Source organism: Scedosporium apiospermum, assembly GCF_000732125.1.
Source record: "Scedosporium apiospermum strain IHEM 14462 chromosome Unknown SEQ_SAPIO_0132, whole genome shotgun sequence".
Taxonomy (NCBI): domain Eukaryota; kingdom Fungi; phylum Ascomycota; class Sordariomycetes; order Microascales; family Microascaceae; genus Scedosporium; species Scedosporium apiospermum.
The window spans coordinates 1,348,380-1,363,761 of NW_015971833.1; the positions used below are offsets into that span (position 1 = coordinate 1,348,380).

The 15,382-nt window shown below is 52.6% G+C and overlaps 5 protein-coding genes across 5 annotated transcripts; 2 read left to right on the forward strand and 3 right to left on the reverse strand.

The window, feature by feature from the left end:
* Positions 1-1,317: 1,317 nt before the first annotated feature.
* On the reverse strand, positions 1,318-5,256 carry SAPIO_CDS9096 (Niemann-Pick type C-related protein 1; the record flags this gene model as incomplete). Its single annotated transcript, XM_016790580.1, has 3 exons — positions 1,318-4,914; positions 4,996-5,099; positions 5,166-5,256. The coding sequence occupies 3 exons, from the start codon at positions 5,254-5,256 to the stop codon at positions 1,318-1,320; spliced, it is 3,792 nt and encodes a 1,263-aa protein (XP_016639883.1).
* An 872-nt stretch (positions 5,257-6,128) lies between these two features.
* On the reverse strand, positions 6,129-8,211 carry SAPIO_CDS9097 (Amidase; the record flags this gene model as incomplete). Its single annotated transcript, XM_016790581.1, has 4 exons — positions 6,129-7,243; positions 7,330-7,946; positions 8,026-8,103; positions 8,165-8,211. The coding sequence occupies 4 exons, from the start codon at positions 8,209-8,211 to the stop codon at positions 6,129-6,131; spliced, it is 1,857 nt and encodes a 618-aa protein (XP_016639884.1).
* A 1,591-nt stretch (positions 8,212-9,802) lies between these two features.
* On the forward strand, positions 9,803-10,970 carry SAPIO_CDS9098 (Uncharacterized protein; the record flags this gene model as incomplete). Its single annotated transcript, XM_016790582.1, has 3 exons — positions 9,803-9,928; positions 9,986-10,195; positions 10,308-10,970. 3 exons carry the CDS (start codon positions 9,803-9,805, stop codon positions 10,968-10,970), a joined length of 999 nt encoding a protein of 332 aa, XP_016639885.1.
* A 325-nt stretch (positions 10,971-11,295) lies between these two features.
* Positions 11,296-12,100, reverse strand: SAPIO_CDS9099 (Hypoxanthine phosphoribosyltransferase; the record flags this gene model as incomplete). Its single annotated transcript, XM_016790583.1, has 3 exons — positions 11,296-11,475; positions 11,569-12,003; positions 12,068-12,100. 3 exons carry the CDS (start codon positions 12,098-12,100, stop codon positions 11,296-11,298), a joined length of 648 nt encoding a protein of 215 aa, XP_016639886.1.
* A 1,669-nt stretch (positions 12,101-13,769) lies between these two features.
* On the forward strand, positions 13,770-15,113 carry SAPIO_CDS9100 (uncharacterized protein; the record flags this gene model as incomplete). The annotated part of the gene is made up of 5 exons (XM_016790584.1): positions 13,770-13,843; positions 13,978-14,069; positions 14,176-14,384; positions 14,456-14,838; positions 14,906-15,113. 5 exons carry the CDS (start codon positions 13,770-13,772, stop codon positions 15,111-15,113), a joined length of 966 nt encoding a protein of 321 aa, XP_016639887.1.
* Between the last annotated feature and the right edge of the window lie 269 nt (positions 15,114-15,382).

Genomic DNA, 15,382 nt, shown 5'->3' on the forward strand with positions numbered 1-15,382 from the left:
GCCAACTAGGACGCAATTTAACTTTCCTGAAGGAAAGAGCGGCTGGCCGGGCGTCGCCCCACCGAACCGAACCGCCCCGGTCATCGAATTGGCCTTGATCAATTTCAAAGTCGCTTCGTTTGACCCCAATCAACCAAATCAAGGATCGAACGTTGAGACTTGTAACTTGGTTTAAACGAAGGGCAACCCCGCTCATTTTAAATGTTCCCACGTGCCTCCGAAACGTTGACGTAGGACCATCCCCAAGCGCCAAAACGATCAAATCAATCGATGGCTTCCATAGCTTTGTGAATGGAAATCGTCGTCATTGGATTCCAAGCGTCGAAGTAACCGATCCCGAGTCTAAATTACTACCCTCCAGTTGCCCTCAAGAAAGGGACGTCGTATCAATAACCCAAGATATACAAGTAGATCAATGAATCTAGGAAGTAAACAAAACTCGCCCCGCATAACCCAGGCTATCAAGCGACTGGCACTAGAACCGCGGCGGGAACCCCACGACTTAAAACGAGGGTGTTTGCGGGAAGGGGGAAACTCTGCAGCCTCCCATCCACTACACCTGAGGCAGCCCACTCCATAAACGAGCCCACTTAGACACCCTCCTTGGTGGTTCCCCTTTCTACGTAGTTCCGTAGTTCATAAGCGAAGTGTGCCTGGTCCAGTTGGCGCTTTAGATGGAGCTGATCCCGCATGATTTTCAATGAACTGGGACCTCTTCCGCTGACCCCTTTTTCAGCGGCAAAAAAAAAAAAAAAAAAAAAAAAAAAAAAAAAAAGAGAGAGAGAGAGAGAGAGAGAGAGAGAGAGGCCCTGCAACAGAGCGACCAGGTCATCATCTCGAGCACTGCTAAGCGGCTCCAACTCCTAGTTCCAATGGCATTAGTGAGAGAGGACACTTGAAACATTAGGGCCATGCAAGATGCTGGTGACAGGATTAGACCATATTAGTTTGTATTTACATACTACGGGGCAGCGTATCGTGTGAAGCACCATCGATGTACATAGAGTTCAGTTCCATCCTGGACATATGCCTCCCAAACCCTCCCCAGCAAATTGTCCTCAGCTTAAAGCTCTTCTCCCCTCTATTCGATGTAAAGATCATCTTTGTCCTTCCATTGAATTGAATATGCTTAAATAATCTACCTGTCGCTGTCCAGACCCAATCTCAACCCTTTGCCGGCGATGTAACAAAAGAAGGAAAATAAAAGGAAAGACTCGTCCCTGAGAACAAAGGGAGGAGAAACAAAATGAGAGAGAAAAGTATTAAACACAATAACGATAGTTCTAGACGTATCGAACAAGTCTAGCTTCCAGCTTCTCAACCCCTTCGACCAAAGTTATGACCATCATCATACTCACTATCATCCGAATCCGTATCCTCCTCCGGCAACAAAGCCCGATACCTTCTGCTCGCCAAATCATCCTCCAGTCCACCCTCGCTCTCGGGGTCGACGTACCCTTCGCCACCCAGCACGCTCAGCGCCACGGGCAAGAAGATAAGCGCATGCGACGCCGCAAACACCACAAGCGCAAGCCACACCCTGAAGTAGTAAATCTCAAAAATCTTAGACCGCGTGAACGCGAGTACGCACACACCCAGCAGCTTGGTAACCGTGATGCCCGAAAATACCGAGCTACCCACGTTAACGAGCGCCGTCCACGCGCGAGCATCGCGCCCTCGGAACCGATTCTTGGCGCGCTCCATAAGCGTGCGCGAGGGGAACATAAATGCCCGCGCGATGTGCGCGCAGAACTCTACGGCTATGCCCACGCAGATGATGAGGTTGACGAGCGAGACGGCGTTGAGGGACACGCCGAAGACGGCCATGGCGCCCATGATGTCGACGACCGCCATGACGACCGTGATCGTCACGACGAGGGCCGTGAGGATGGATCCGAGGAGGATGGAGGAGATGACGAAGATGATGCCTACGGCCGAGCCGAGGAGCGTGCCCGTGAGGGAGACGATGCTGGCGTATTGGTCGAAGAAGATGTAGAAGACGCTGTACGGGAACACGTCGACGCCCGTGTTCGCCTTGATATCCGACGAGATTCGCCGCGCCGAGGCGTAGGCCTTGATGAAGTCATCCTGGCTTCGTAAGGGCGAGTGGCTGGTGCGGAATTGACTTGCTACGATAGTGTCTCGTTCGCTATCGACCACAATCGCCTGTCCATACGATGCCTCACCGCCCAGGGGGCAGTCCTCGTTAGTCGGCGACTTCAGGAATTTCTCCAGGTAATGTACAAATTCATCTCCTTCAGGCATGCCCGAAAGTGTAATGTTCCACGCAGGATCCCTGTTCTTGAAGCAGGCGCGTCGATTTTCAACGCAGCACTTGTCACCCAGATCCGGGTTCAGCCATTGGAAGAAATCGTCCAACCAGTTGGCAGTTGGCGAGGAGATGTACGACACATCGGGTCGCTTCCTCTCGCCCTCTAAAATATTGGCGAGCGACATCTGCTGGCAGGTCGTGAATCGTCCGCAGATTTCTTGCTGGTGCGCCCTTTCAGTAAAGTTGCTTTCCCTCGTGACGAAGTACACGGGCGGACCGGCATCGAAGTAATCGTAAAGATCATTGAAGTAGGGAATGAGGTACGAATCGTCTGGAATCGCCACTCGCTGGTCAAGACCCAACTTGATCTCGGGAATCAAGGCAACTCCAGCGGCAAAGATACCAAGGAAGACACCGACAATCGTAAGCTTCGCCTTCTTCTCCAGAATGGCCGGCGCGTAGTACTTGCGGATAAACTGCTGGAGAAGACTCTCTTCGGGAACTTCGTAGAACCTTCCGATGTGGCCGTTTACACCACCACTAAGGTGAACGCGGGCGGACTTGACTTGGATGCAGGGAATGCAATCCGCACGGTTATCCTCCACTCGGATCTGGTTCATAGCAAGCACCGAGATGAACATCGTAACTTGAAGGATGGCATTGATAAGAACGGCACCGGCGGCGTAAACGGCAAAGTTGCGGACAGCGGGCATCCCAACAAAGGCGCCGAGGGCGAACGACACGGTCTCGGTGATGGCAGAGAAGAGGATGGAAGGGCCCATGCGGCCTAGGGCCTTCGCGATTCGTTCCTCGACCATCTCGTCTGGATGGCTCACATTGACCCGCTCGAATTCGTGGACGATGAGGAAAATGTTGTCAACACCTACTGCCAAGACGATAAAAGGAATCACCTCGGCGATAATGAGAGTGGCCTTGAGGCCAGCCCACGAGAAGAGACCGATCGAGGCAGTGATGGACATCAGGACAATGATAATTCCAGCCACACCAAGAGTAAATTTGGACTGAACAAGGGCGACCGCAGGGTTACGGAGCATGTGGCGCAGCGAGAGCGTAGTGGAGCCGAGTGCTAAGGAGGCGTAGAAGAACATGATCAAGTAGCTGATGACCACGATCTTGGCGTCGGTATTCGTAGACTTGTTCAACTCTTCCTCGAGACTGATTTCGGTCGAGAAGGACATTCTCAGGCCTCGCTCTTGGGCTTCGACCTGTACTTCCTTGAGCCTATCTCTAAGCGCCGCCTCCCAATCCATGGCTCGCATGACTTCGGGCGAGCCCTCGGCCGCGTTGTTCACGACCCAGGTGACTGTCATGGCTTGTGCTTCGACGACATCCGTATCATAGCCACCTAAAATCATAGTTGGCTCCAGAGGCTGGCCGTAATCTGGGCGACATTCAACAGGAGACTTGGCGCAAGCGCGGAGATCATCCTTCCACGTCTCCTTGCCAACGAGAGAGGGCTCATTGGACCAATATGAGGTGACTGATTGCACGACGCAGGCTTTTCCGGTTGGCTTGAGGCAAACGTCATGCAAGGCAGCCCCAAGCTTTGGCCCCTGAAGCTTCCGGATACTCTCCTCAACCCCCATCCACCAAATCAACGTGTCGTAGCTGAGAACAGGGCCAGGGCCTGACGGGGACTGATCGTTTACGAGGAAAATCTTCTCGGCGCGGTAAAATGGGCCGAAATTAGAGTCGAAGAAAGCCTTCTCTTCGGCAGCAGCGGAGGTGGGGCTAACCCAGAGCCTTGCAGGATCCCGTTCAATGTCAAACCTCACCCAACCGACACTCAGGATGGCGACGACAATCAAGCTTGTCACAATCGTAATGGCCGGAAACCTCGCAGCGGCGTGGCCGAGCTTGCTAAAAGCCTTGTCGCACCAAGTATTGATGCGGTAGTAACGTTGAGGTCGATCGAATAGCATCCCATTATGGACCAGAGCTCCCTCATCCTCGTCATCGCTGGGGGCCGCATCCTGGAGTAATCGGAGTCTCTCGGTACGTCGCGTAGTGTGGCGCCTCCATGCAACACGACCGACCACGGTTCCTGCAAATGAAAGCAACAGCAAGCTGTAGGTGAGGATGGACGCAAATGACAAGCAGGGCAGCAAGCCGACATGGCAGGACTTATTCTTCTTGATAGGAGGGAGTTCCGGGCACACGGCAGGGCAGTCAACGCAAGCGCATCGGAAGTTGGGATCTTCGTCGTTACACTTCTTCGGAGTCATGTCCCTGGGCGCCATACCAGGTTCGGAGTAGCTGGTCGGGAAGTTAATTTGGAACGGCGATCCAATCGCCTTCTCATCGCCCAGGAACTTGAGAAAGTCGTTTGGGGATTTGGCACCGCCGCCGATAAAGTCCATCGCGTTCGCATTCGAAGGTCCGAACTTGACCTCCTTGCAGCTGTCATAGAAGCCTTCCCTATACTCGTCGGAGATGAGTTGGTCAAGCTCCGCCACCATCGTCTTTCCCGCCTTCTGCGCCGTAGCCGTGACATTGAGGAAGAGTGATTGATCGGGCGAACACGTAAAGGTACAGAAGAGGTTGAAGAAGTTATCTTTGCAGGCAGGGCATGAGGAGATGATCTGGTTGGCCGTCGCCAGTTCTGACTTGAGCGATGTAATCTGTAAGGAAGCGAAATTATTAGGAGCCTATCTTTAACTCATCCGCGACGATTCAGTCCAGTCCAGTCCAGTCCAACTAACCTGCTCAGCAGTGCAGCAAACTGGGCCGGTACTCCATTTGGGACCGCAGAGCTGGACCAGCTCCTTTCTCGCGGCCTCATCGGGGTCTTCTGCAAGACCGTTATCTAAACAGGGAAGCTGTTTCCCGAACCAGCTTTTGGAACCACATTGCCCGCGGATGGCGCATCGACCGGCTTCGTGTTTCGGCGTGAGAGGCTCGGCAGCTCCTAGTCCTGAGAGGAGGAGTGCCCCCACCAGAGCCGAGGTGGGGAGCCTAGGCATCTCGATTGCACCCAGTCTGCAGTGGAGGCCGTTGCAAGGCAATAGACTTCCGCAGAAGGACTAGAATTTGAGGAGGACAGAGGCTGTCGTATCGGTTTTCACCTCTATGCCTGTGTTGGGTGTGTCGTTCGTTGTCGTCGCATGGAATGGGGCTCAGCTATCGAGCACGACCACTTCTGAGCGGCTTCTTCTGGTGTAATGAACTGCCCTGGAAACTGAGAGAGGATTTTAGGCAGGTGGCTCAAAGATAGAATTGTTCAGTGCATGAAGAAGGTAAATCATCAGCCTTGCAAAAGAAGCTTTGGGTATGGAAACAAGAAACCGGCTAGACATCACTCCAGGTTCACCTTGGCTCTCTCCATCCTCTGCGTCATGTGGCGACGACCATTGCTTCTGATTTGGCTACATGCAGGGCCCGTGCTCACTCAACGGGTGAGTCTGGGAAGGAGGTGTGCCTGGGGTGCCGGGTGGATACAGTTGCCCAGGAACAAGCGTCATGTGAGAGGAGATAAAACAATGGCTTGTCTTCTGCAAGCTCTCAGTAAATCCCATCTTCCAATACTCTCTTTCAATCCTTTTTAATCCCAATTACAATCAGAAAGGTTAAGATCATGTGTTGATAGAAATACTGAATAATCCTAGTTGTCTAGTATCTACTCGGGAATAATTTACTTGAATGAGACCAAGGCTGGCCTAAAACTTGGAGTATCGGAGTCGGGGATTCCGCAATCCCCGCACATCACTCCGTCATCCCTCCAGAGTGAGCGTCGGGTACTAGCCGTCTCGCTGTTCTCCCCGAGGTAAGACAGAATGTGGTCAGTTCAATCCCAGATCGCGGCGGAGATTCGTCATAGCAACACACACATTCCGCCCTATGCACCCCAGAGGTCTCCCGCATCGCCATTCTTCATTTCTTCCCGAGCCTTCGCAACCACATCAACCCAAATCGGCGGGCGCACCCGAACATCGGCACCAACCGCTTCCGCGTCGACCCCAAATTGTAGCAAGTTGTGCTCCTGAGTCCACTCGCCTGTGCCCATTAGCCCGACCGGGACCTTTCCTTCCACCTTTTCGTCCGCTACTGATCCTGCGTCGGGATGACCTTCTGGAACGACGTAACCCGCGGGCACGGTCAGGGCCGGGAGGCCGCAGAAGTTGGCCATCCATACATACGTCATTGACCTAAGGGTCTTGTCCCCATCGCTGAAGCCTTCCTTCAATTCTGATTGGGTCTTTATTTTCCATCCGGCGCAGGCCGTTGTAGGCGTAACAATAATCATTCCCGGATACGTCTTCCAGAGGTATGCGAGATGTTTCATTAGCAGGCCTCGTAGTTTTTGAGCGAGGAGATAATCAGTAGCTGGAGTCGTGCGCCCAATAGCGAGCAAGATTCTGTTTGCATATGTGAGGTTCTTGGTCTCTGGTAGGAGCGTTGCGCCGTCCGTAAGGATAGTCAGTGCATGGGCAATCTGGCCTTCTGTCAAGAATGGGATTTTGATTGGGACTTCTCGGTAACCGTGTTCCTTGACAAGCCTATCTACCATCGTTCGACAAAGGCTCTGGACGCCCGGGTCGGCATCCGCAAACCAATCTTCGGGAATGCCCAAGACTCTGTTCCGCTGCGCATTATCCGGGACGCCGAAGGCTGTAGGGTGAGGGAAACCGGAAGTGGGGTGCGGCACGCTGATCACCTCGAATAGCGCAGCCAGTGAGGCGATATCGGCGGCAATGGGTCCATTCACTGCGCAGGTGATGCTGTGGTTTGGGCCTGGGCGAAAGGAGACTCGACCGTGACTTGGTTTTAGTCCAAACACGGAGCAGAAGGACGCGGGAATCCTGATGCTGCCTCCACCATCACTTCCGAGAGCGAACGCGACTAGTCCACTGCTGACGGCGTACCCGCTTCCGGACGAGCTCCCACCAGTGTAGTACTCGTCGTTGTAAGGATTCCTCGGAGTCCCGTAAATGGGGTTGTTTCCAGTCGTGTCTAAGTCCTTGGTCAGCAAGGCTTGGTCAGGATATATATAAATTGTAGCCGTGGCTACCGCTGAAGAACATGCGCGGATATCTTACCGAGACCAAACTCGTGCATGGAAAGCTTTCCAAGAACAATAGCACCAGCTTCTTCCAGTTTCTGGACACACCAGCTTGTTATGCTGGCGCCATCTGTAACCGGAGCGGTGTAGTCATTGCGGGATCCTAGGCACGTCCTGTAACCATCTATCTCGTATTCATCCTTCACGGCTGTCGGGACGCCGTCCATGGGACCAAGAGGTTTCCCTTCTTTATATCTCTTCGCTGAGGCCCTCGCGGCTTTCATAACCTGCTCCACCTTGGTATCGAACCAGGCGACGGAGTATTGAGTAGGCTTTTCAACATCCCTGCGAATTAAGGGCAGAATAGCTCTAGCGACAGCAACAGGAGAAATCTCCCCAGACAGGTAGAGCCTGTGGTAGTCGGCAATGGAGTAATACCCAGAGAGTCGAGCGCCTCGTTTTGACGAGAAAGAGCACTCTTTTTTCACGCCATTGGTCTCGGACTTTTTCTCGGAAGACTCGGGGGGGATTATAGGCACGACCGTCGGATCGTAGCGAGGCTCGTAATCCTCGATATGAGAACGGATGCTTCTTAGGTTTCCAAAGCCTGCATTCCTCCAGATGTAGCCCCTCAGCCACTCAGATGACTCCATACTGGATGCACAGAGTTAGTATGGCTGCCCACCCGACAGCCTCATCTAAAGTCAAGTCACATTCAACAGGACCCACTTACAAATATGCGCCGACCATGAGCGAGGTCCCCCTCATAGGTGGGTTGGATTTCTTCTCGGGCTTGTAGGGAACATCGGGGCTTCATTGCAGGTTAGCAAAAACTCGGGCCTAGTTGAGGACTGAGGACGACAATCACATACCCCCGCTGGGGCTCCGGGTAGTTGACGAACTTCGCCGTCGTACTCATTGTCGCCAGTTAACGCGAGGAGAAGCTTTGATAAACAGTTGGGGGCGGTAATAAGGAATGCGCGGGAGTTTAGGAGCTAAATATGGATAACTGTATTCCTAGCTAAACAGACAAGGGCGCTGCGGCACCTTGAGAAAAAAGAAGAGAAGGAGAAAAATAAGAAACAAGGGGAGTGAGAGAGGCCGACGATAAAATAACGAGATCGAGCTAAGAAGTGAAATGCTCTCGATAGCGGTCCAGCAAGAGGAAGGTTTCCGGAGAAAGCGGAGTCCGGAGCAAAGCGAGCAAGTAGGCAGGGGACCAAGTATACGAGAGGGCTGGCTACAGTTAGTACTTGCGTAAGGGAAGGCGAGGAGCGAGACAGGGATTGAGCGAGGTAAGACCACTGATCTCGTCCGGTCATGGAGGGAAGCAGTGATGGAAAAGCACGAGCCGCGACCGAGGTGTAGTAGGAGACAGTGGCGGTGGTGACTGCGATGGCGCTGAGACGCCGGACATCTCGGACCATTCAGAGCAGAAAAGTGGGTCCCTACACAGACTTGGAGCTTTGAGTGCAAGGGCAGGGCAGAATCGAACTTCGAAGCTTGTGAAAGCGAGCATTATGGCAGTTACGAGACAGGGTTTGCTAAGTGGTGACGTCAAGCAGCTCGTGTCGGAAGCCGCAGTGAGTGCCGCGACGAACGTGTATTCTTCATTCGCAATTTACTCATTGCCCGTTGGCGTCTAATGGACGATCAAATATTTTGTTATCATTGAGAAGACGAAAGCTGCATCCAGAAACAGGGATAGTTTCATGGAGCAAAGATAAAACGGAATATTGCTATCTGTGTCTGGATCGCTTGCGGTCTCTGTACTCCGTACTGATTGTCATAAAGAAACCTGTCTTAAGTTCACCTCGGGTGGTACGAAGTACAGGATCGAGGCACTGTAAGTTGATGTACCAGACAGCCACAGCCAAGGTACTGGGGACCTCGATCCAGGCACCCATTTGAAGCTCGAGACTCCATTTGACGGAAAATGCTGGGGTATCGCCAAAGGCTTCGTACTTCGTAAGGTTTGGCTGGCACAATCGACACATTTTCCACTAGTATCATCACACCGCAAGATCAAGATCAATATCAAACCTATCTTTTACCTCGGCGCGTTTTCGCGGTGGCTATCTATCGAAGTTTTGTTCAGAACCCCAATATCCCGTCCAATTTTTGCATCGTGGGCAGAGTTCGTTGCGATGAACGCCGCCCAGCCTACACCACCACCCGTCCGGCAACATGGATGCGAGCGAGTGAGGAATTAGTCGATCGAACAACTGCCGCTTCCCGCGCAATTATTTAACCTGGATATATGTCACACATATTCTCGGCCGGACCGGAGGCGCAGATCAACGCCAAGTTTATCCCCGCAGACAGACTTGAACATGGATTTATTAAAGCCGGGAGGGGGCTTGCTTGAAAGCCAACGTTCTTGTATCTGAGCGGAAGTGATCTGGAATCGTGAACGTCTTGTTTCTCTTGAGAACAACCACTTGAGCTTCAAGTTTCAAAGAAAAATCCGATTTGAGCCCATGATTAAAAGAAAAATAGAAGAAGACACAATGTCCGAATTCAAACACTTCCAAGCCCATCCACTCCACCCCACCTTTGCCGCAGAGCTCAAAGGCATTGACTGGCCCAACATCACCCCCGAAACTGTCTCCGAGATCAAAGCTGCCGTCGACAAGGTACGCCAGAACATTTGGACAAAAAAAAGGCTTCTTGGTTTGACTCTCTGTTCTTAGTATGGAGTCTGTGTCCTCCGCGACACGGGGCTCGACGACGAGGGTCACGTCGCCCTCTCGCGCCAGTTCGGCGACCTGGATGATATCAGGCGCTTCATCCACCCGGGGCGCAAGATGCGCTATGCTCACTATGAGCTGTTCGACGCTAGTAATGTTGACGAGAACAATGAGCTTTTGGATCTGAACTCGGCTCGGGCGCACGCCAACCGTGTAAGTTATTTCTCCACTTCCCTCGCCATTGAACTCACTGCGTCCACCTTGAAAAATAATGTATAGAAATAGACGAATATATATTCCGTACATACTAACACACTCCGCAAAGGGTAACGGCCTCTTCCACAGCGACTCGAGCTACAACCCCCGCCGCGCCTCCTACTGCCTCCTCCGCGCCGCCATCCTCCCACCCCCAAACACAGGCGGCGCCACCCAATTCGCCGACTCCCGCGCCGCCTTCGCCTCCCTCCCCGAGCCGCTCAAATCCACCCTCCTGACCGAGGACTACGTCGGCGCCCACACGTACGCGCAGTCGCGCAAGCTCGGGTCGCCGGAGTTCTTCGCCGAGCTGGCTCCCGAGACCTTTTCCATGGCCCGCCATAGGATCACGCAGCTGCATGAGCAGTCGGGCCGCATGACGCTGTACGTGGGCGCGCATTTGCATCATATCGAAGGGTTGGGGGCGAAGGAGAGTGATGAGCTGAGGGATTATCTGAAGGAGTGGCTGGCGAGGGAAGAGTTTCGGGTTACGGTTGAATGGAAGCAGCCTGGGGATATTGTCATTTGGGATAATAGGTCGACGGTGCATAGGGCCATGGGGGGCGAGTTTGAGGGGAAGTTTAAGAGGGATTTGAGGAGGACGACGGTGCATGATGATGGGTTGGGGGCGTGGGGGCTCAACGAGTCTGGGGAGGGATTTCCCTCGTTTAATATGGCGGAGAAGAAATTGGGGGAGGTGCCGCAAGCTGCGGCGAGGATAGTTGCTGCATAGGTTAGAAGGGCTCGCTGAGCTGTTTTGACGTCTTCTTTGACAGGGAAGGGTCTTGGTATTTTTGGGATGGTAGGTATTTGGGTCTTGATTTGGACGTGCAGTAATGGGCTGAAGGGGGATCGATGGATCCAAATTGCTCTCCATTCCTTCCAACGGTCGAATGAACCAATTTATTCACTCTCACTCACAATGCTTTTGATAAAACTCACAAAATTGCCCGAGAGGTTATCGAAACATATCCATGCACAACTCCAGCCCAGGAATCACGCCTCGCACACTCTAATTAACCGAAAGAAAAAGGGTAGAAAAAAAGAAGAGCCTAGAGTCAAGCTTGAGCACTCTTCTTTGTAGCAGCAGCCTCAGCCGCTTGCCTGTCATGCTCATCGATGTCCGTTGCCTCCCAAGGATAGCAAATCCACACGTCCTTGACGGTCCTGGCAGCGATGTACCGGCCGTCGTTGATGACCTCGTCAGGGAGGGTTCCCTTCTTTTCCTTATCCTTGTTCTGTAGAGAGAGAGATAAAATTGTTAGAGTCGCGAAGGAACAAAAATGATCAGAGGCCAGCACCAGCACCACCTGCAGGTAACCGAGACTCACATGTAGGACGAAAATGCTAAATTTCGTCTGGGGCGCCTTAGAACCCATCCTCACCCTAGCAGCCTCAACATCCTTCTCCAACTCCCTCACAGCATAATCCAGCGTAGTCCTCGTATCGTCCACCTCGTCGACGATGAGGATATTCTTGCCCACGAGGTTCTCCATCTGGCCGAGCGAGCTGAGATCGAGCCACTGCGTGCGCGTGACCTTGGTTCCGGGGATCTCTATGACGTGCTCGGTGCCGATGAGGGAGGGCAGGCTCTCGTAGAGGGAGAGGCCGATGGCCTGGATGGGGATGTTGGGGCCGTCTTGGCGCTTGAGGAAAGAGCGGAGGATGCGGGCGGGCACGTAGCCACCGCCGCCGATGGCGATCATGAGGTCGGGTTGGATGTGTTCGAGGATGCGGGGAGCCGCTTCCTGGCAGAGTTTGTGGACCTGGAGAGATCGGTTAGGAAGGGGATTGGATGGGAGGTCAGCTCCGGGGGAGGAAGGAAGTTACATCGTTATAGGTTACAAAGAGCTTCTCGACCATTTTGTTAATGTTTTGTGTCTCCAAGCGCAAATCGGATATGGTGTAATGTGTAGAGGATTCGGTAGAGCTCTTAAGAATTTCGTGATCTCTCTCGTCTATAAGTCGACTGCGGATGCGGTGCGGGGTTGTCAAATGCGAAGGCGAAAATGGTTGGGTGATTTTCACTTGAGGATTGAGCTCGAGATAGGTGGTGTGTTATCCAGGCTTGTTCGTATTCGCTGATTGCTGGACAGGAGGGGAGTGGGCTGCACGAGGCCTACTTATAAACTATTTGTGGCGAGTGTCGTGTGTGTGTGATGATGGTGATGATGTCGATGCGAATGAGAGAGGAAAGACCAAAATGATTGCGGGGGCGGGGTCGTTTTGGTGGGGACTGAAATGGGAAAGAGATCGTGCAAAATCAGAGACAGGAACTAGGATTGCGCTCTTGAGATGCGGACTTTCTTCTCCTCAAAACAAGTTAGAGATAGGAAAGAGGTCTATTTAAGAAAATAATCGAAGAGGCAGAGCAACAGAAAATTTTTTCCCAAGGGCATCAATTGATCAAGTGGCAGAGTGGATACAGGACCTCGACTAATTTTGTGGTGTAGCTCGTGAGGTCATTTTTCACGAGAACTTTTGTCGCGTCATAGCTGAGGAGTAAAAGCGAATTAATGGAGGAATGCGGCGGACAGCGGAGCTTTCCGGGGATCATTAATCAACAATGAGGGACAACTTGGAACGGAGACGGGGTCCTCACTTCGCTATCTTATCTCATGGACTCTTACGAAGTACTTGGCCTGGATTTGCGGGTCTAGACGACATTTCACTTCAAGCCGTTGACAATAGGCTGGATGAATGTGGTGTCTCAGCCCCCTCGCGTTAAGCCTTGAGGCTTGGTGTAAGTTCAATGTTGAGTTCGGCAACATTGAACTATTCTACGACTACGAAGTAGTGTCAGGCGGTATAGGGCTGAATCGAGTAAACTAAGTCTTTTGTAAATTGATCGACACTTTGTCGAACCTCGCGGGTCCGGATCGCATTGATGCTCAGATCGATTCTTGGCAAGAGCGGCCAACTTGGACCTTCCCCGATTGCACCGTCAATTCCATGAATGACGCGCATTCGTCGTGACATGGAGCGATTGTTTAAATGTCTTCTTCATTCTCTACAACCTTCTGTCGCAGGTTTCGCGATTCCATGAAACAGCATTTGATCAAACTCATTTTTCAATGAATCCCTTCCCCACCAACACATCAAATACTTGGCCCCCAACACAGACTACGCTCTATCGCCAAGCAGGCCGTCACCAGCCGTTGCCAGTCGTCTGTTTCTCAATCCGCCACGCGCTTTCCCGCTAGAGTACCCGCTAGGTTAAACTCGGCCGGGGACGGGCTTTCCAGTTCCCCTTCACCTCGGAAATCGACCCCGCCTTCCGTTTCTGGCTCCAAGTTCCGCCCCTCCAGAAAAATAATTTTCTTAATCCCGTGATTTTTTTTTTTTGCCATATCCGAAGCGAATTGGACTCGGCCTCTTTCCAATCCAAATACTCCAGTCCCTCAATTCCCTCCTTCCTTGATCTTGCGCGACATTCATCGTCATCCAGCATCGCAGTTACGCGCAGGAACCGAACCAAGCGATTTTTGCATATATACTCCTAATTCCCAGCTGGATTAGATCCTTGTCGACAATGGCTACCCCCAACGAAATCAAGCTCATCAGTGGCAGTAGCCATCCTGAGCTCACCGCCAAGGTTGCTCACTGGTATGACCCTTCACTTCCCTACCGGCGATCGCATCCACGGCTTTGTGGAGACGGAAGTCCTCTCTACTGGCGCGATTACCTTTTTCTTTTTGTTGATCTCTGATCGGCCGACTGACATCTCGTGGCGAGGTTAGGCTTGGCGTCGAGGTTGCAAAGACTATGAGCATTCCCTATTCGAACCAGGAGACCTCCATTACGATTGGTGAATCCGTCCGTGACGAAGATGGTATGTTATCGCTTTCGATGTTGGGTGAACCTGAGGACTATCCTCCCTCGCGCCTTCAACTCTTGACCGCGAGATCTTAGATCCAGCGGCTGACCCTCTCTCACAGTCTTCATCCTCCAGACGACCGCCCCCGGTGATGTCAATGATGGCCTCATGGAGATGCTCATCATGATCCACGCCTGCCGAACCGCTAGCGCCCGCAGAATCACTGCCGTCATCCCCAACTTCCCATACGCCCGCCAAGACAAGAAGGACAAGAGCCGTGCCCCCATTTCTGCTAGGCTTGTCGCCAACATGCTCCAGAGCTCCGGATGTGTAAGAATAATGCTCCATCGTTACAAGTACTCGCGCGGAGACACGAGCGGTCCCAAGCTAACTGAGAACAGGACCACGTCATTACGGTCGACCTCCATGCCTCCCAGATCCAGGGCTTCTTCAGCGTTCCCGTCGACAACCTCTACGGCGAGCCCTCCGTTATGAAGTGGGTCCGAGAAAACCTCGACATCTCCAACCTTGTGGTCGTATCCCCAGACGCTGGCGGCGCCAAGCGTGCCACATCCATGGCTGACCGCCTCGACGTGCCCTTCGCGCTTATCCATAAGGAGCGGCCTCGGCCCAACGTCGTAGGACGCATGGTCCTTGTCGGAAATGTCAAGGACAAGATTGCTGTTCTCGTAGATGACATGGCCGACACCTGCGGTACTCTTGACAAGGCCGCGACAACACTTATGGATCACGGTGCCAAGGAGGTCCTGGCGATCGTTACCCAGTATGTCCCAGCATCCTACGAACTAGACTCCCCCCGGGAGAGAGACGGCTAACCTTGTTATTCACAGTGGCATTCTTTCTGGTAAAGCGATCGAGATCCTCAACAAGTCCGTACTCAGCAAACTTGTCGTGACAAATTCCACCCCTCTCGGCGACAAGATTGAACGGTGCCCCAAGCTATGTGTCATTGACATCTCCAGGACACTGGCCGAGGCTATTCGGAGAACGCATAACGGCGAAAGTGTTAGCTACCTCTTCCACCACGTTCCGATGTAGATCATGTATCCTCTTCATCGGGGTACCTGCGGATCCTTGCGGAGATTATCCTCTGGGATGGGAGTAAATGGTGCGGATAGAACTCTTCTTGGGAACATCGTGTGCCGTAGCATTCTGAGAGCCTTGGACACTCCATCCATTCCTCCTCCCTACTAACCCCCTTCCACCAACTCCTCGGAACACCGCTGGGTTTTAATTTCATAGCTTGTTTCATTTTATTTTCTTTTTGTTTTATACGAGATCGGGAAAAATGGCGTTTACGAGGCAAG